Source organism: Harmonia axyridis, chromosome 4 (assembly GCF_914767665.1).
Source record: "Harmonia axyridis chromosome 4, icHarAxyr1.1, whole genome shotgun sequence".
Taxonomy (NCBI): Eukaryota; Metazoa; Arthropoda; class Insecta; order Coleoptera; family Coccinellidae; genus Harmonia; species Harmonia axyridis.
In genome coordinates this window covers 45442814-45464563 of record NC_059504.1, presented here as the reverse complement: position 1 = coordinate 45464563, position 21750 = coordinate 45442814, and the positions used below count along the sequence as shown (strand labels likewise).

Here is a 21750-nt window from a genome sequence, read left to right as displayed (position 1 = left end):
TATAAGGTCTAGGACTTTCTGCTAAGAAATATGATATTCACTATGATCAATATACCAGGTGTTAAAAAACTAAGTTTCAATATTTTTCGAGCTGATTTAAGATATCAAAATAATTGGACATATCATATGAACATGGGTCCGCAAATGAGCTCTTTTACGATTTTCTGTTTTCAAATTAACTACTAGGACAACCAAATACGATATTCAATTTATTTTCATCTTTCGGATGTTATGCATACTGAACTCTTATTGGGTATTTTGCATCCATTTGAGTTGTTCACTTCCTTTCAATTTAATTTGACAAAAATAAATATCAGCAAACACTTTTTAATTTTCACAGATCTTTAATTAATTCAACAATTGTATCGCTGTCTAAGTAGCTCTATAAAGAATAGATCACATTGCAAAGTGAAACAATTTGCATTTTAAATTCTTTGGCGGATTTTTAGGTTCGGTTTGTCGTAACACTGGAGTGATCTCATATTGTTGAAGCTGGAGCGGGCGCTTTCAATACGACATCTTATTTCATCGTCATTGTAACCAAGAGATTATATAGGCAGGCACTGGGTTGATTCGTCGTGTGAAACTTAAACTTGTGAATACCTAAAGCTTCATGTTGAAAATAAAAAATGTGACAAATATCAAACATGATAACCTAAAGATATCATAAGTAAATAATCTCTCCTTGTGATTTTATATAAATGCGGTTTATTGCATTACAATGATTAGTGTGAGAACTTCCTTGCTTGTGATTGATTCTCTTATTCTACAATTCAGAGGGCAATTGATGTAAAATATTGAAATGTCCGTAAAACATGAACCTATCTACAATTTTGCTTTCCTTGAGCTGGAAACAACTGGGCTACCTGAATTGGAAAATAACACTACAAAAATCACCGAATTAAGTATTTCCATTGTGCAAAGCGAGCATCTTTCTTCTGGACATTTTCCTAGAGTAGTCAACAAAATTACTCTGTGCTTAAACCCATGTAAATCCATCACACCAACTGCAGCTGAAATGACTGGTGAGTTTAAATCTATTATTAATTAGATGAATATCAACAATGATACGATTTTAGGTTTATCCAAACATTTATTGAAACACCAATCCTCATTTTCTTCAAATGTTGTCGAAACCATCGAAAAATTTCTCAATTTGCATAAGAATCCCATTTGCCTGGTGGCTCACAATGGTGATTCATTTGATTATCCTATATTGAGAGCTGAAATAAACAATGTTGGGGGAAAATTTTCGAACGATATCCTCTGCATAGATTCCCTTGAATGCTACAAAGATCTGCATTATAATTCGTCAATGCAAAATGATGATTATGATTCATTCAGGTAAATTCCTATGAAATCTGCATTTATTTTTGAAAAACGGTGAATTTATAAAATTAACTCAATATTTTTTTCAGGCCAAGTTTCAAATTACAGGATATTTATGAACGATTGTTTTCAAAAAAATCCGAAAATCCGCACCATGCTGAAGGGGATGTGAAGTGTTCAATACACTGTGCGTCAAAATATGGGGATGACTTTATAAGATGGGCTAATAATAATGCCAAATTATTTAATGATATCTCTCCTATGGAACCTCTTACATAAATGGATCTTTGAATATTTCAGCAAATCTAACCACCTCAAAATCATTAATGTTTGAGAATTCAATTATTAAAATAGTTTTAGATACTTATAATATGGGTGAAAAATACTTATTAAATAAGATTTTTGTATCCTCTTTAATTCAACATTGAAACAATAAACTTCTCAAATCAACAAAGAGTTCAGTGAATACTGAAATCATTGTTTGTTGATTAATATTGCATCGAAAAAAGTTTAGTAACAAATTAGGGATAATATTATAAATGTTGAATAAGTTTACTTGATGAAGGCAATTTAATATAATTATGAAAATTTTGACATCATTATTCGAAAGAAAACCTTCACTATTTGATATATCTTTTAATTAAACACTATTTTGTCTAAATTGACAAAAAGGTATACATCCTTAATATATATCGAGTAGCGCAACATACATAACTTGGAACGGAAGTGTCCAAATAATGACCAGCCAATACCACCAGATTCTTCAAAATAACCTCCTATCAATCCTTAGACCATTGAATCACTTGTAGAAGATCTTGACCCATCTTTCGATAATGGCTATGCTGCAGAAGAGGTTGACGTGTTGTAATAGAACAAAAGCCAAACATCTCAGAACATGTAAGACCTGCAATTCCTACTGGAGCTTTGACTCGTCGATCTATCAGATCGTTCTAAATAGAACCACTGTTATTCTGACAGTTACGTAACCTTATAGCTTTCATCGGTACCCTTCATTCAATATGAGACATCTTCAGCATCTAAGGTCTAATGTAAGGAACGATCAGATCAACATTAACCTTAGATAATAGATTTCCAGAAACCTTGCCTGAGTTTGACGAAAGAAACCAACCTACTGCACCATGTTACTAGGATTTTAGAAAGAGGGATAGCTAACATAGACTAAGATGCCTTCACTATACCTACATTGCTCAATGATGAAGAGCCTGTTGTGGATATCAATTTATTGCTGATAGCAAATAGGATCATTCAATTTATTACTGGTTAGGTGTTATTATTAAAAGAATAGAACAATGCAAAATATTTCCATGTTTTATTATTTTCCTTTTAACGTTAAATATTTTGACACGTGAATATATGATAGAGAATGAAATAGAATAGAAGAAGTTCCATAACTATCAATATAAAAAAATGAATCTGGGGTGATGTGATCCAAAATCTGAAACAAAATCACAATAAGTCATAACTACAAAACTTTAAGGGCTAGGACTTTCTGCTAAGAAATATGATATTCACTATGATCAATATACCAGGTGTTAAAAAACTAAGTTTCAATATTTTTCGAGCTGATTTAAGATATTGAAATAATTGAAAAATATCATATGAACATGGGTCCGCAAATGAGCTCTTTTACGATTTTCTGTTTTCAAATTAACTACTAGGACAACCAAATACGATATTCAATTTATTTTCATCTTTCGGATGTTATGCATACTGAACTCTTATTGGGTATTTTGCATCCATTTGAGTTGTTCACTTCCTTTCAATTTAATTTGACAAAAATAAATATCAGCAAACACTTTTTAATTTTCACAGATCTTTAATTAATTCAACAATTGTATCGCTGTCTAAGTAGCTCTATAAAGAATAGATCACATTGCAAAGTGAAACAATTTGCATTTTAAATTCTTTGGCGGATTTTTAGGTTCGGTTTGTCGTAACACTGGAGTGATCTCATATTGTTGAAGCTGGAGCGGGCGCTTTCAATACGACATCTTATTTCATCGTCATTGTAACCAAGAGATTATATAGGCAGGCACTGGGTTGATTCGTCGTGTGAAACTTAAACTTGTGAATACCTAAAGCTTCATGTTGAAAATAAAAAATGTGACAAATATCAAACATGATAACCTAAAGACATCATAAGTAAATAATCTCTCCTTGTGATTTTATATAAATGCGGTTTATTGCATTACAATGATTAGTGTGAGAACTTCCTTGCTTGTGATTGATTCTCTTATTCTACAATTCAGAGGGCAATTGATGTAAAATATTGAAATGTCCGTAAAACATGAACCTATCTACAATTTTGCTTTCCTTGAGCTGGAAACAACTGGGCTACCTGAATTGGAAAATAACACTACAAAAATCACCGAATTAAGTATTTCCATTGTGCAAAGCGAGCATCTTTCTTCTGGACATTTTCCTAGAGTAGTCAACAAAATTACTCTGTGCTTAAACCCATGTAAATCCATCACACTAACTGCAGCTGAAATGACTGGTGAGTTTAAATCTATTATTAATTAGATGAATATCAACAATGATACGATTTTAGGTTTATCCAAACATTTATTGAAACACCAATCCTAATTTTCTTCAAATGTTGTCGAAACCATCGAAAAATTTCTCAATTTGCATAAGAATCCCATTTGCCTGGTGGCTCACAATGGTGATTCATTTGATTATCCTATATTGAGAGCTGAAATAAACAATGTTGGGGGAAAATTTTCGAACGATATCCTCTGCATAGATTCCCTTGAATGCTACAAAGATCTGCATTATAATTCGTCAATGCAAAATGATGATTATGATTCATTCAGGTAAATTCCTATGAAATCTGCATTTATTTTTGAAAAACGGTGAATTTATAAAATTAACTCAATATTTTTTTCAGGCCAAGTTTCAAATTACAGGATATTTATGAACGATTGTTTTCAAAAAAATCCGAAAATCCGCACCATGCTGAAGGGGATGTGAAGTGTTCAATACACTGTGCGTCAAAATATGGGGATGACTTTATAAGATGGGCTAATAATAATGCCAAATTATTTAATGATATCTCTCCTATGGAACCTCTTACATAAATGGATCTTTGAATATTTCAGCAAATCTAACCACCTCAAAATCATTAATGTTTGAGAATTCAATTATTAAAATAGTTTTAGGTACTTATAATATAGGTGAAAAATACTTATCAAATAAGATTTTTGTATTCTCTTCAATTCAACATTGAAACAATAAACTTCTTTAAACTAACAGGTACAGGCAGACTCGTCGCTCCAAATGATCTTATTAAAAAAATTTGGATCTGCATGCTGTTTTCCAAAATTTGCCGGCAAAATTGAATTTCGTTGAGGTGGATAATTATGCGAGTAACATTTTCGCACGTAAACAATTGCCATTGTTCACTAAGTAATGCAACATCGAAGATTTCTTAACAGAATTGAATAACTTGATTTTGTCAGAAACGTACCCATTTGGATAAAAGCAGCCATATCTTTTTTCTATGAATAACAAATGACTTGTGTGATACCTCTTTGAAATCACTATAAAATAGACAATTTATTGATGTAATGTGCAGCAGTAGCTCGGTACATTTTTTTCACTACGATGGGCTAAACTTCATGAACAAAATAATCCACTACCAAAATTTCCAATAAAAATATTTCTCATAGCCCCCCTTTAAAATTTTCGGAGGATGTTTTTAATGTAAACGTTAAAATCATTCTTCAGCAATATTTAACTGAAAAAATTAACCAGAAAGATGAAAAATTGGACCAACCGTAAGGGCAAAACTATTGAAAGGGGCAAAATTCATTATTTTCAAAAAAAAAATATCTCGAATTTACGGGACACCCCGTATATATCGAGTAGCGCAACATAGATAACTTAGAACAGAAGTGTCCAAATAATGACCAGCCAATACCACCAGATTCTTCAAAATAACCTCCTATCAATCCTTAGACCATTGAATCACTTGTAGAAGATCTTGACCCATCTTTCGATAATGGCTATGCTGCAGAAGAGGTTGACGTATTGTAATACAACAAAGGCCAAACATCTCAGAACATCCAAGACCTGCAATTCCTACTGGAGCTTTGACTCCTCGATCTATCAAATCGTTCTAAATAAAACCACTGTTATTCTGACAGTTAAGTAACCTTCATCGATACCCTTCAATATGAGACACCTTTAGCATCTAAGGTCTAATGTAAGGAACGATCAGATCAACATTAACCTTAGATAATAGATTTCCAGAAATCTTGCCTGAGTTTGACGAAAGAAACCAACCTACTGCACCATGTTACTAGGATTTTAGAAAGAGGGGTAGCTAACATAGACTAAGATGCCTTCACTATACCTACATTGCTCAATGATGAGGAGCCTGTTGTGGATATCAATTGATTGCTGATAGCAAATAGGTTCATTCAATTTATAACTGGTTAGGTGTTATTATTAAAAGAATATAACAATGCAAAATATTTCCACGTTTTATTATTTTCCCTTTTAACATTAAATATTTTGACACGTGAATACTTGATAGAGAATAGAATAGAAAAAGTTTCACGACTATCAATATAAAAATGAATCCGGGGTGATGTGATCCAAAATCTGAAACAAAATCACAATAAGTCATAACTACAAAACTATAAGGTCTAGGACTTTCTGCTAAGAAATATGATATTCACTATGATCAATATACCAGGTGTTAAAAAACTAAGTTTCAATATTTTTCGAGCTGATTTAAGATATCGAAATAATTGAAAAATATCATATGAACATGGGTCCGCAAATGAGCTCTTTTACGATTTTCTGTTTTCAAATTAACTACTAGGACAACCAAATACGATATTCGATTTATTTTCATCTTTCAGATGTTATGCATACTGAACTCTTATTGGGTATTTTGCATCCATTTGAGTTGTGCACTTTCTTTCAATTTAATTTGACAAAAATTAATATCAGCAAACACTTTTTAATTTTCACCGATCTTTAATTAATTCAACAATTGTATCGCTGTCCAAGCAGCTTTATAAACAATTTGAAATACTTTGACGGATTTTCAGGTTCGAATTGTCATTACACTGGGGGGATCTCATATTGTTGAAGCTGGAGCAGGATGATAAATCATCATTCGATAACTATCAAACATGATATCCTAAAACCGTTGTCATGCATAAATACTCTCTCTTTAACACTTTGAAATTCTTTGGTGAATTTTCTGGTTCAGGTTGTCGTTACACTGGAAAGATCTCATATTGTTGAAGCTGGAGCGGGCTTTCACAATACATCTTATTTCATCGTCTTCCGTTACATTGCAACCAAGGTAGGAGATTTTATAGGCAGGCACTGGGTTGATTCGTCGTGTGAAACTTAAACTTGTGAATACCTAAAACTTTATGTTGAAAATAAAAAATGTGACAAATATCAAACATGATAACCTAAAGATATCATGAGTAAATAATATCTCCTTGTGATTTTATATAAATGCGGTTTATTGCATTACAATGATTAGTGTGAGAACTTCCTTGCTTGTGATTGATTCTCTTATTCTACAATTCAGTGGGCAATTGATGTGAAATACTGAAATGTCCGTAGAACGTGAACCTATCTACAATTTTGCTTTCCTTGACCTAGAAACAACTGGACTCCCTCATTTGGAAAATTACACCACAAAAATCACCGAATTAAGTATTTCCATTGTGCAAAGCGAGCATCTTTCTTCTGGACATTTTCCTAGAGTAGTCAACAAAATTACTCTGTGCTTAAACCCATGTAAATCCATCACACTAACTGCAGCTGAATTGTCTGGTGAGTTGAAATTTATTATTAATTAGATGAATATCAACAATGATACGATTTTAGGTTTATCCAAACATTTATTGAAACACCAATCCTCATTTTCTTCAAATGTTGTCGAAACCATCGAAAAATTTCTCAATTTGCATAAGAAACCCATTTGCCTGGTGGCTCACAATGGTGGTTCATTTGATTATCCTATATTGAGAGCTGAAATAAATAATGTTGAAGGAAAATTTTTGGAAGAGATCCTGTGCATAGATTCTCTTAAATGCTTCAAAGATTTGCATAATAATTCCTCACACCCAACTAAAGTAGGAGCAAATATCGAAGAAGAAGTAAATAGTCCTGCTCCTAAAAAAGTGAAAACTGAGAGGTTTATTTTCAAAATAAATTAGAATTACATTAATTCTAATATTTTTTCAATTTCCAGGACAAGTTTCAAATTACAGAAGATTTATGAACGATTGTTTTCAATGGAACCCGAAAATTCTCACCAAGCTGAAGGGGATGTTAAGTGCTTGATACACTGTGCATCAAAATATGGTGATGACTTTATAAGATGGGCTAATAATAATGCCAAATTATTCAATGATATTTCTCCTATGGGATCTCGTACATAAATAGGTCTTTGAATATTTCAGGAAATCCTCAATGTGTGAGAACATATTCCAAAAAATTATTTTAGATATAATGCAGGTAGATAATGTAAATAATTGTCAAAGGAATAAATTTTTTGCATCCACTTTCATTCAAAATCAATACAATACCTTTTTTTAATTAACAATTATTTCAGTTAATAAAACCGAAATTATTGTTTATTGATTGAAATTGCAACCAAGTTCAGTAAAATATTATGAATAATATTATAAATGTTAAATAAGTCTACTTGATGAAGGCAATTTAATATCGTTATAAAAATTATGACATCATTGTGCCAAACGAAATCTCCACTTTTTTATTTTTTTTTTCGTCTAAATTGAAAAAAGTCAAGAACTCCGAAAAATCATTTCGAAATGTCTGAAAACCTGCAATGTACGTATTCTTTTTCGGTATTGAAATTGAATTTCATTCTCTGAATTAACTCAATTTCTGTGAAAAAAAATTTTCATAAATCGAACAAAAAATTTTTTTTTAATCATGTGAGAAATTTGGATGGCTTCAATGAAGGAACCGTTTGATATTTTCCGATTGTGTTTTCATATATCATATATATAAAAAAAATATGATCGTGAAACATTTCAAAAGTTTCGTTTGAATTTTTATTCCACAGAAATTTTTAGGAAATTAAGTTCATTCAGAAAATGAAATTCAATTTGCAAACAGAAAAAATCCCGAACACTGCAGGTTTTCCGCAATTTTGAAATTTTTTTCAGAGTTCCTCATCTTTTCTGAATTGAGCACTCAAAAATACACTGATGTGACCAGAGATCGTAACATCAAAGGTTATACTAATCTGACCGAACTCAATAGAATATTGCTCAAAAATGACGTTGATCACCCTGTATCTCGCTCATATGCTTCGAAAACGTGGTACCTAATATTAATAAGGCAAAAATGATTCTCCCAGTGTCATCCACGATACTATACAGGGCCAGTCTTTGATTTGTACATATATTTTAACTGTAGATTCTAGAGGTCGAAAGAAACTTTTTTTTCTATACCGTTTTTTCCTTTTTGGCTCTGTTGAAAAGATGCAGGCTGTTGAAAATCCATAAAATAGGTATTTTCCATCAGTTATAACTCTCAAATGGTTCTATCGAAGGAAATGATTTTCGGAATGTAGTTTTTCATTTTTATGATGAATCTTCTTCCAACACAAAATTTCATCAAAATCTTCAAGTTTCTCCATTATGACCATTACATTCCATAAAAATACCAGAAATTCTAAGAACTCAACACTCAAAAGTAATTTGAAGGCTCATAATAGTTATTTATAATACAAGTGCAGGAGGCATTGATATTCTTCCACGAGTTCAAAATTCAAAAACGAGCCACGAAGTGGCGAGTTTTTGAATGAACGAGTGGTAGAATCAGCCTTCTGTACGAGTATTATACATTATTTTCTCTAATTCATTTTATTCTTATTGAAATTAATGAAATATTTCCATAAATATCATTTAGTGATTTTTGCAACGAAAAATGTCTGTTGGCAGAACTGATTTCTTTAAGGCAAATTGATGAATTGACAGATAAAGCCGTGGCGGAAAGTTCGGAGTACCAACATATAATAATAAAATATAACCATGAAAACAGTGCGTTCCTGATATATTCTCGCACGATTTTGTTCTACAAGATGTGGAAGAATGAACGGAATAACCACAGAATTAGAGAAAAGAATATTTGACCATTTTGAAAAATAAAAGCATTCCTCATATATTTTCGTACAATTTTTCGAGTTTTTAGTTTAAAAAAAATTATCTATGAAATTAAAAAAATTGGTCACTTTGGCTAAATTCAACTCTGTTGAAAAATCCTGAGAAATGAATATTTGCTATATTGTCACGAATCAAATTTTAGAATTGAAGTAAAAGCCAACTTAGTTTGAAAATGAAGTTATTGGAATAATCTCACTTCATCAACTCCTACAATTTGATCACAAATTACTGAGCTTTGGCACAGCTCTGATGATATTAAGATACTTCATTTAAGTAAGCATTCTGTTTTGAAGAATTCAGATCACTCTCGAATTTTAGGATCACAAAAATTTTCACAAAGTATCCTTTAATCAAGATCTAAAATCCCACTAATGACTGCTGCTACGAAATATTACTGTATTCTTCTTCAGGTCATTCAAGCTCATATTTGAAACTAGTGATTCACGGCTTGGATTTTCAAGCTACTTGGTTGAGCTTGACTTGATTTCAAGTCAAGTAGTGTTTTTGGAATCTCAAGTCAAATCTAGTATTTATTTATCGAGTACTTAAATCATATCAAGCTACTTGATTTTTAGCAGTTTTATTGTGTAATGACACATTAATAAAAAAATGATGAAATGAGAAGGAACCTTGCAAAAAACACTTTTTTTCATTAAACTTATTGTGAAGGGTGTTTTTTTTAGAGCTATAGAACTTTAAATTGCAATAAAACAACGATGGATTCATCGATTGACATGAATTTTATTTATCCGCAAGATAATCTTGTGGCATTACATTTCAAATATGATTTCTGGGATATGACGGCTGGCTCGGATGTAGTCCAATCTGGACTTCCAATTTTCGATGACTTTTTCCAACATTTGTGGCCGTTTATCGGCAATAACACGGCGAATGTTGTCTTCCAAATGGTCAAGGGTTTGTGGCTTATCCGCATAGAGCAATGACTTTACATAGCCCCACAGAAAGTAGTCTAGCGGTGTTAAATCACAAAATCTTGGAGGCCAATTCACAGGTCCAAAACGTGAAATCAGGCGATCACCAAACGTGTCCTTCAATAAATCGATTGTGGCACGAGCTGTGTGACATGTTGCGCCATCTTGTTGGAACCACAGCTCCTGGACATCATGTTTGTTCAATTCAGGAACGAAAAACCTAGTAATCTTGACTCTTTACCGATCACCATTGACTGTAACGTTCTGGCCATCATCGATTTTGAAGTAGTACGGACCAATGATTCCACCAGCTCATAAAGCGCACCAAACAGTTAGTTTTTCTGGATGTAACGGTGTTTCGACGTACACTTGAGGATTAGCTTCACTCCAAATGCGGCAGTTTTTCTTGTTGACGTAGCCATTCAACCAGAAGTGCGCTCCATCGCTAAACAAAATTCGCTTATGAAAATCGGGAACAATGGCAATCTCATTTTCCACTATTTGCAAGCATTGTTCAGGCATGAGTCTATTCATGATGAATTGCCAAACCAAACTGAGACTAAATCACTTGACAGCTGTTAAATCGGTCGTCATCTCGAACAGTTATGCCAACTTAAAGTTACATACCTCGAAAAAAACGCCCTTTACTTTCCAAACGTCAACGTGAAAAGTAATACTTTCGAAAAGCTAGTAGGAAAAATTTTAAACGCTCTTGGCCAAGAGAAGATCCAAAAATTCTTACCTTGTTGAACGTGTTGGAATTATACTTTCTTATGTAAATTATTACACTGGCTGTCCGGGAAAATGTGGGAAATCTCTTGGATTCGGATAAAACATAAAAAATAAGATGACAAGTTCCCATCATTTTTCCTACGGCCCTCCCTACAGAGATACGGCCTCCTAAATGACGTCACTGGAAATCCATTTTAGTGGTATAAATTTTAAACTACTTGATATAATTTGTAGAATAATTGATATGATAAACTGTAGTAAGGACCTCTTAAAATACTGCCCTAAAATTTAAATGAGGTCTTTTAGTTTACCAGGGGTGGACTTGCTTGTAGCTGAAAGCCGGCAAGTCACGACATATTCAATTTCTGCGTCGGATGGCAGACCCCGGATTATCGTTTACATTTCCTGGAGCGGCAGACCGAGGGGGCGGGCCCGGACTGTAACCGGATATGCGCGCGGATACCCGATACCGGATTGCCGTCAGGGCCTCGGACCGGAACTTCCTCTTGGAGGCGGTACGGGCCTAGTTGGCGATTCGCTATTTTGACGAATATCGTCCTTGTGATTTTTCATCTCTCATCACTTCAATCCGCAATAGGGAATGGACTAAATGTCATATTTTGTTAAGGATTAATTCTAAAAATTTAGAAAAATGAAACAAAAATGAGGAAGAATCATTGAAATATCTCTAGAAATGAAAAAGTTATGGGACTTTGAAGTTGCGCTTGGAAGAATAATTTCATAGTACGTGTAAGTGGCATGACGTCACACACTAGACGACTGGTATTCGCAGATTGTTTACGAATTCATTGGTGTACAATCACTTGTGCCGTTCGTGTCGTGTTTTGTTCGTTACACGATGGCTGAAATAACTTACTATATACATACATATAAATTACTTTTTTCTCTTTTTACTTTTTACTCCTCACATAAATATGTTTTGCCATTGATAGACTTCAACAACCAGTACTCAACTACAAACTGTTTATGAAACGTTTTTTAAATAAATCATCGTTATAAGTTGAACCATGATGAAGCAATCTCAAAAGTAGATACTTACTTGAAAAGTTTAACTCCTTTTATTTCAGCACTGACATAAGACGGATTTGAAGAAAAAAACTCCATCACTGCGAATATATCTATTTTGGACAAATTGTCACTTTATCCTTTCACGAAGCCTTCTTCCATTAGGGGGACATAAAAACAAAACTCGAATTAAAACTACACTATACAACTACAAACGGCGCGAGAGCCTTGGCGCGGCTAAGTATTTAAACGTAATTTATGGTGTAGCGATCACAGGAAAGTGTCGTGACGTCACAGACCAAAGACGTTCCGCGCTAAAATACGTAAATTTAAATAATCTATTTCTCAGTCATTTATTGATGGATTTTCAAAATTTTTTCACTGATTTATCAGTTTTGCTCTATATTTTAATTCTATCGTGTCAAATAGAGTATTATCAACATCACTAAACTAGTTCCTTGGGGGATCCAAACAAATGGAAAACGGCAAATACAATATTAATTTGGAGGAAAGGGAAAGACAAAAAAGACAGTTACAAAAACCCGCAATAGGTTAGGCGACATATCTACAAGATGCCTCATGTGTCTAAGATCCTGGATGGAAATGGAATGAAATTAAATCAAACAAAGTCTGGAGGTTTCTCAATATCAAGAAACTTATTTTTTTATTATTTTTTATTTTGTTATGATTTAAAGTGATTTAATTTATGTTTCTATTTCAGAAAAGTTGATATTTTCGGTTCTTTCATAACGGGTGTTTTTTTTCGAGGTATATAATTTTAAGTTGGCATTACTGTTCAAGATGGCGGCCGATTTAACAGCTGTCAAGTGATTTATTCTCAGTTTGGTTTGGCAATTCATCACAAATAGACTCACGCCTAAATAACGCTTGCAAATAGTGCAATTTTATTTCGGAAATAATGGTTCTGTGCGGAATACGTATCGCGCACTACGTCCATTTTATTTTGTTTAGCGATGAAGCGCACTTCTGGTTGAATGGCTACGTCAACAAACAAAACTTCCGCATTTGGAGTGAAGCTAATCTTCAAGTGTATGTCGAAACACCGTAACATCCAGAAAAACTGACTGTTTGGTGCGATTTATGGGCTGGTGGAATCATTGGTCCGTACTTCTTCAAAAACGATGATGGCCAGAACGTTACCGTCAATGATGATCGGTATAGAGCCATGATTACTTACTTCTCCATTCCTGAATTGAACAACCATGATGTCCAGGAACTGTGGTTCCAACAAGACGGCGCAACATGTCACACAGCTCGTGCCACAATCGATTTATTGAAAGACACGTTTGGTGACCGCCTAATTTCACGTTTTGGACCTGTGAATTGGCCTCCAAGATCTTGTGATTTAACACCGCTAGACTACTTTCTGTGGGGCTATGTGAAGTCATTGGTCTATGCGGATAAGCCACAAACCCTTGACCATTTGGAAGACAACATTCGCCGTGTTATTGCCGATATACGGCCACAAATGTTAGAAAAAGTAATCGAAAATTGGACTACATCCGAGCCAGCCGTGGGGATCATATGCCAGAAATCATATTTAAAATGTAATGCCACAAGATTATCTTGCGGATAAATAAAATTCATGTCAATCGAATAATCCATCGTTGTTTTATTGCAATTTGAAGTTCTATAGCTCTAAAAAAAACACACTTTAGTTTTATCGTATCTGCTATCGATTTCGAGGAAAAAATTTCAAACAGCTCTCTAGTAATCCTCAGGAAATTCCAAATTATTAATAATATTATAAAGATCCAGCTAGTAAGCTGTAATGAACAACCGAATTGGTAATAATAGTATATTGTGCAACAAGTGGGGAAAGTCCAACTATTCTCGCGAGTGTGGAAGTTTGTGGCACGAGCCTGAAAGGCGAGTGCCGCAAACACACGAGCGAGAAAAGGACTTTCTCCACATGTTGCACACTATACTTTTCCTACAACTGCACAAATTTCAATAATTCAAGTAATGGACATGATTCAAATCAAAATGACCTTCGTTGACAGTATGTGCTAATTTATTGCGTTTCCATAGAAACGACTCAAAAACCCAATTTCATTGGTCTACCAAGGGAGGTGTGGGCAAAGTGCCGTGGGGAATAATATTTCCCACAGTATGCTCAATATATAGTTTTGCAATTGACTCTATGCAGAATACGCTACTTTTCATAGCAGTTGTAGGAAAAAATGTAATTTGGTTCAAACTTCCTTATGAAACTTCTTTTTTTCATATTACAGATATGAGTAAACGTTGTCGTCAAAAAAAATTTCTTCGATTACCCCCCCTAAAAAAAAAGAATTATTGTCGAGTTATATGACTTGTTTGGCACACTGTATAGGTAACACTGTTTGGGGAACGAGCGCTAAAAAATTGTAAATAATAGCAAAACAGAAGATAATTCGATCTCAGCACATCCAAACAGAAGAAAAGAGCAAACAGCGGGTACTTGACTCCATTATTCTCGAACAGAAGGCCCCCAGACACAAATCCCGTAGACTCGGCGGCTCCCAGACCCAACCAAAGAGTCTGAAAGTGTACTTAACCTATCGAATCTCATCATCTTCAGCGCTCAGTCGGCATTGTGTGTTTTCCACGTGAATAAGCCGGTAAATGTCCCGTAGATGAACCGTTGATAATCCACTCGACAATCTTGTATGTCCATTATCTTTTTTTGTTCTTCTTCACGAAACCGAAAATCGTCACAAAATAGGTCTAGCGAGTATGGCTTCAAATCCTGGTCGTTTTTGCTCATTTTTTCACCAGACCCCTGATTACAGACATACAGACATTGTAAAGGATGTTTTTTTTAGAGCTATAGAACTTTAAATTGCAATAAAACAACGATGGATTATTCGATTGACATGAATTTTATTTATCCGCAAGATAATCTTGTGGCATTACATTTTAAATATGATTTCTGGCATATCACCGCCACGGCTGGCTCGGATGTAGTCCAATCTGGACGTCCAATTTTCGATGACTTTTTCCAACATTTGTGGCCGTATATCGGCAATAACACGGCGAATGTTTTCTTCCAAATGGTCAAGGGTTTGTGGCTTATCCGCATAGACCAATGACTTCACATAGCCCCTCAGAAAGTAGTCTAGCGGTGTTAAATTATAAGATCTTGGAGGTCAATTCACAGGTCCAAAACGTGAAATTAGGCGGTCACCAAACGTGTCTTTCAATAAATCGATTGTGGCACGAGCTGTGTGACATGTTGCACCGGCTTGTTGGAACCACAGCTCCTGGACATCATGGTTGTTCAATTCAGGAATGAAAAAGTTAGTAATCATGGCTCTATACCGATAACCATTGACTGTAAGGTTCTGGCCATCATCATTTTTGAAGAAGTACGGACCAATGATTCCACCAGCCCATAAAGCGCACCAAACAGTCAGTTTTTCTGGATGTAACGGGTTTCGACATACACTTGAGGATTAGCTTCACTCCAAATGCGTCAGTTTTGTTTGTTGGCGTAGCCATTCAACCAGAAGTGCGCTTCATCGCCTTAACAAAATAAAATGGTCGTAGTGCGCGATACGTATTCCGCACAGAACCATTATTTTCGAAATAAAATTGCACTATTTATATACCTCGAAAAAAAACACCTGTTACAAGTTGAAAGATTTTTGGCTAATTTGATTTTCATAATACTACAATTGGAAAATTGTATGTGGCAATGAATATTAACAGTTTTTGACATATCTAGGCCGTCACTAGGTCTTAAGCAGGGTGGGCGTCCGTCTAGGGTGCCAAACTTCAGGGGCGGAATTTCAACCTTGATCAACGAAAATCCCATGTGAGGAAATTAAAAATACCAAATGAGAATGTAATTCAATCAGAAACAATAGGGAGGAATACAGACCAATTTAACATAAAAAACCAACAAAGTTTTTTCAGAAATGTTGATTCCTCGAAATCTTAACTCTCATAATACAATCAGAAGTTATTTTTTTTTTCTAAAAAGATACTATTATAGCTGATATAGTTGATGAAGTTTATCTTTTGGAATTTCATGAAAGATACTACTGGAATGAAAATACTTAAGCAGAATTGCAATATCTATCTATTCCTGGTACAATCGTATACTATGATTACCTGTTATAATTACTTCATAGAGTAATAAACATAAATAGAGGGTGTATACGTAATTTTCACATGTCCACAACATGGTCAGATTAAGTTGTCAGATTGTAATATATTTTAGAATACACAATTTTATATATCGTTATGAATGATAATTATATTGAATGAAATATAATTTATACGAGTGATTCCCGATAAAATATGCAAATTTGAATATTTGGAATCCGATATTTTTCCTTAGTGTCTAATTGTAATAAGCAGAATTTTGTTTTCTGTATCCCCCTGCTGAAATCCAAGGTTTGGCAACTTTTTTGCTCTCCTGGTGTCATCGGTTGTTTCACGTCGTTTTGCGCGCTTGAAGTTTGATTTCCAAAGTTATGATATATTCAGGTATTTATTTCAATATACAGGGTGATTCACCGGGATGGCCTATTAGACGTTTATGGAAAACTAATCATAATTTTGAGCTGAAAATTTGCATATTGGGGTTTGAGACAATGATCTTTCTCCCTAAAATATTTTCAGATCTCTACAACTTCCGGTTATACCGGAAATAGACTACTACTTCCTTATTTCAAATGGCACACTCAGTATATTAGGATTGCATCATTAGAGAGCTTTTTTGATGGCAATTTCGGCAATATGGCATACCTTTGGTAAAAATTCAACTCTTCATGAGTTGTTGGGATTCTTATGAAAAAAAAGGTGGCGATGAGGACTCACATTTTTTGAACATTTCAGCAGAAAAAGCTTTTTTCGAAAAAAAATTTTTTTTTTCGATTCCGCAAATACGTAATATTACAAGACTGTTTTCGGCTTGGACCAAAAATGTACAGGGTACTCACATTTTTTGAATATTTCAGCAGAAAAAGCTTTTTTCGAAAAAAAATTTTTTTTTTCGATTCCGCAAATACGTAATATTACAAGACTGTTTTCGGCTTGGACCAAAAATCAAATAAGGAATCATGAACTTGAACAACTCAAAATCATCAAAACTCAAGATTTTCAAATTAGAACCTATATTTTTTATTATTTCAATCGATTCTACGTACAAAAATAGTGGGGGTTACTTAAGCAAACCCTAAACCTAAAATGAATACTTCAAGAGTTATCGGGGAAGAACTTCAAATGAGGAAAAACGGCTATTTATAACTGTGTTAATAACTGTCTGTTACTTCCGGAAAACACAGAAAGAAACTAAAATTCGATGTTTGGATAACTAAATTTTACATTTCATGAATTTTTATTAATTTTTCGTTGGGATTGTTGAGAAATCCATAAACCAATACAATTTTCAATTACGAATAATTCATTACAATTCTTGATATGTCAAATTTTGTTATGAAAACATCGAATTTTAGTTTCTTTCTGTGTTTTTCGGAAATCGCAGACTACTCCACACAGTTATAAATAGCGGTTTTTCCTCATTTGAAGTTCTTCCCCGATAACTCTTGAAGTATTCATTTTAGGTATAGGGTTTGCTTAAGTAAACCCCACTACTTTTGTACGTAGAATCGACTGGAATAATAAAAAATATAGGTTCTAATTTGAAAACCTTGAGTTTTGCTTAATTAGAGTTGTCCAAGTTCATGATTCTCTTATAAATACCCTGTACATTTTTGGTCCAAGCCGAAAACAGTCTTGTAATACTACGTATTTGCGGAATCGAAAAAGAAAAAAATTTTTTCGAAAAAAGCTTTTTCTGCTGAAATATTCGAAAAAATGTGAGTCCTCATCGCCACCTTTTTTTTCATAAGAATCCCAATAACCCATGAACCGTTGAATTTTTACCAAAGGTATGGCATATTACCAAAATTGCCATCAAAAAAGCTATCTGATAATAATATATAATATATAATAATATATTGGGTGTGCCATTTGAAATAAGGAAGTAGTAGTCTGTTTCCGGTATAACCGGAAGTTGTAGAGATCCGAAAATATTTTAGGGAGAAAGATCATTGTCTCGAACCCCAATATGCAAAGTTTCAGCTCAAAATTATGATTAGTTTTCCATAAACGTCTAATAGGCCATCCCGCTGAATCACTCTGTATGTCGAGTTATTATGAAACGTTGATTCGCTATGGGACATAATAAGTGCATATTTTGTGGAGAAACTCGCTTCACTCGAATTGAGTGAAATATCGTATCACTGATATGATTCCATTTTCGCGCGCTTCAAATCAAATTTGATAGTTCATGTTGGGGACAAAATTTGCTTACTGAAAATGACATATGCTCCCTCTATTTATGTTTATTACTGTGTGAATTACTACCATATTCCTGGAATTTAAATTTCATAATCTCATAATTGACATATTAAATCAAACCTTTTTTTTCGGTTATTTTACTGGGCAAGATAGATTTGAAGTGTTTTCCCATCATTTGATGCTACCCTAAAGAAACCAAGAAAATTCCGACCTAAGGATTCTGACCCCTCAAGTATCCCTTAATCTTCAACAGTTACATCATGATATGACACTTCTCTTATTCACAGATCACACAGTCGTGCGAAGTATTGTTGTGTGACTCTAGATCTAAAAACAGATACATTTCAAACTGTCCTTCTTCTTTTTGACCATAAAAATTCCTCACCCCTTTTTAGTAGTAATTTTCACAGGTTTCTACTTCCTGTTTGTCCACCATTTTTTCTTGTCACGCAACGTTAGAGATAACCCTTCCGTACCTGATGATGAAGAGTCACGAAACCATAGATTTTCTGACATTTGATACTGTCCTCATTATTGTAGAAGGTGAAAGTTTATGAAGAGAGAGACTGAAAGAGTATCAGTTACTATTGAGTGTATCAAAATAAAGTCTTGATTGTGTGGTGGACATGACACTCTTATAAAAGCAGACAGTTATAACGCAATTCAAACCACATTCAAACCTACGTCATGTTCCTATCCTAATTTGAATGATTTTAATTTTTATTTTTTTTATGATAATAATTTATTCATCATCATAACGTTAACATTTATGTTTATTACTTTTTCTTGGTAACTTTGTGAGCTCTTGTTCTCCGAACTAGTCGATTAGGCCCGTTCGAAATTTTGCTTCACTGTGAATTTCAAAACTGCTGATTCAATCGAAAAGATGTAGAATAATAGTTGAAAGCTTCATGTGAATTTTCTTTCTTGTCGCTTTCTCGTCATTTACGGGAAATTTTAATTTTCTGCTTTAATATGAATAAATCTGTTGCTGAGGCTCATCGACAGCTCTCAAATACCTATGATGAGGATTAAATTAGTGAAAGAATGTGCCGAGAGAGGTTTCAACGTTTTAAGAACGGTGATTTTGACGTTGAAGACGGTGGAAGAGAGAAGGTTTTCGAAGATTCATAATTTGATGGCATTACTTGATCAAGTATCGTGTCAAACGCAACAAGAATGGGCAGAATCATTGGGGGTGTCGCAACAAACCATTTAAAAACGCCTGAAAGTCATAAGATTGATTCAGAAAGAATGAAATTGGGTGCAGTATGAGTTGAAGCCGAGAGATGTTGGACGGCATTAGTTAGCTTGTGAACAGTTGCTTGCAAGGCAAGGAATTGAGAAATTTTTGCATCGCATTGTGTCTGGAGATGTAAAATGGGTTCATTACAATAATTCCAAGAGCAGAAAATCATGAGGGATATCCCAGCCATGCTTCCACAACGACGCGACGCCCAAACCTAATATTCATGGTTCTAAGGTCCTGCTCAGTATTTGGTGGGACCAGCTCGGCGTAATGGGTTATGAGTTGTTAAAACCTACTGAAACAATCACAGGTGATCGTTATCGAACTAAGTTAATGCGTTCGAGCCGAGCATCGAAAGACAAACGATGTCAAGTGATTTATTCAAAGAAAACTGCCGCATTCGGAGTGAAGCTAATCCTCAAGTGTATGTCGAAACACCGTCACATCCAGAAAAACTGACTGTTTGTTGCGCTTTATGGGCTGGTGAAATTATTGATCCGTACTTCTTCGAAAACGATGATGGCAAGAACGTTACAGTCAATGGTGATCGGTATAGAGCCATGATTACTAACTTTTTCATTCCTGAATTGAACAACCATGATGTCCAGGAGCTGTGGTTCCAACAAGACGACGCAACATGTCACACAGCTCGTGCCACAATCGATTTATTGAAAGACACGTTTGGTGACCGCCTAATTTAACGTTTTGGACCTGTGAATTGGCCTCCAAGATCTTGTGATTTAACACCGCTAGACTACTTTCTGTGGGGCTATGTAACGTCTATGGTCTATGCTGATAAGCCACAAACCCTTGACCATTTGGAAGACAACATTCGCCGTGTTATTGCCGATATACGGCCACAAATGTTGGAAAAAGTCATCGAAAATTGGACGTCCAGATTGGACTACATCCGAGCCAGCCGTGGCGGTCATATGCCAGAAATTATATTTAAAATGTAATGCCACAAGATTATCTTGCGGATAAATAAAATTCATGTCAATCTAATAATCCATCGTTGTTTTATTGCAATTTAAAGTTCTATAGCTCTAAAAAAAACACCCTTTATAACCAGATTTTCACAATAAATCCCCGAATTTTGAAAAAAAAACGGCAAAGTTGTACGTCTATGTATGGAGACGATGATAAGAGGTCGATAAGTAATTAACTGATTCCATAAAACAGATCTGATTCTATAGAAAGTGCTCGAGAAATATATATAATTTAATATATGCAAAATTTCCACCATTTTCGTTATGAATTTTTTCAATTTCAATGCGTTTTATGGAGCATGTCTCGTTCTATTTTTTAATTATGGCGTAGTTTTATTTGTCAAATGTCAAAAGATGTCAGCCTCAAAAGTGACAGCTGCCGACATATAGCGGGCTATTCGAAATGAAAGTTCTTATTGAAAAACCCTCTAAGAGAACCTCTATAACTTTCTGTTCATTTCAGAGATAACTTAGTTTAGTATCTCCCAACTTATTCTTCCAAGTTCAATCGAATGCTTCTACATGTATGCACTACTCTTGCAATATCCAAAAAGAAAATACAACAACCAAACCGTTCTTCGGTTTCTGTCCATTTGTCATTCGTTTATCTGCCCAGCATCAATTTAATAATGAAAGGGGTTCACACCTTTCTTGACCTTATCTCTACATCTCTGCATTACAAAGAATTCTGTCTGCTCTAAAATACCCTTATCTGATTTCAAATATTTCACGCGGATATCTTTTGGCAAAGGTGGACGAAAATGTACCATCCTCTATATGGGACATAAACAATTTTAACAATGAGCAGATGCTGATGATATGTCGTTGATGAGAGAAATGAAATATAGCTTTTTTCTTCCTGGTAGGTACCTAGTTTGTGCTTAGGTTCATCAATAAAAGATTTTTCTCATACTATATTGTTAGTTTTTGGGGAATCTATTCCTGAATTCTTTTAAAGTTTTAACTATTTTGAATCGCAATTC

The 21750-nt window shown here is 34.3% G+C and overlaps 1 protein-coding gene and 1 pseudogene across 1 annotated transcript; both read left to right on the top strand.

The window, feature by feature from the left end:
- Positions 1-3536: 3536 nt before the first annotated feature.
- On the top strand, positions 3537-4602 carry LOC123678099 (annotated as a pseudogene).
- A 2245-nt stretch (positions 4603-6847) lies between these two features.
- Positions 6848-7891, top strand: LOC123678098 (three prime repair exonuclease 2-like). Its single transcript, XM_045614902.1, has 3 exons — positions 6848-7158; positions 7213-7522; positions 7580-7891. The coding sequence occupies exons 1-3, from the start codon at positions 6936-6938 to the stop codon at positions 7767-7769; spliced, it is 723 nt and encodes a 240-aa protein (XP_045470858.1). The 5' UTR covers positions 6848-6935; the 3' UTR covers positions 7770-7891.
- The last annotated feature ends 13859 nt before the right edge of the window (positions 7892-21750 follow it).

Bases quoted from the DNA above. Each gene is read 5' to 3' on its own strand.
- LOC123678098 (XM_045614902.1), top strand. From the start codon at position 6,936: ATGTCCGTAGAACGTGAACCTATCTACAATTTTGCTTTCCTTGACCTA. The intron at 7,159-7,212 runs GTGAGTTGAAAT...ATACGATTTTAG, and splicing joins AACTGCAGCTGAATTGTCTG to GTTTATCCAAACATTTATTG. The intron at 7,523-7,579 runs GTTTATTTTCAA...TTCAATTTCCAG, and splicing joins AAAAAAGTGAAAACTGAGAG to GACAAGTTTCAAATTACAGA.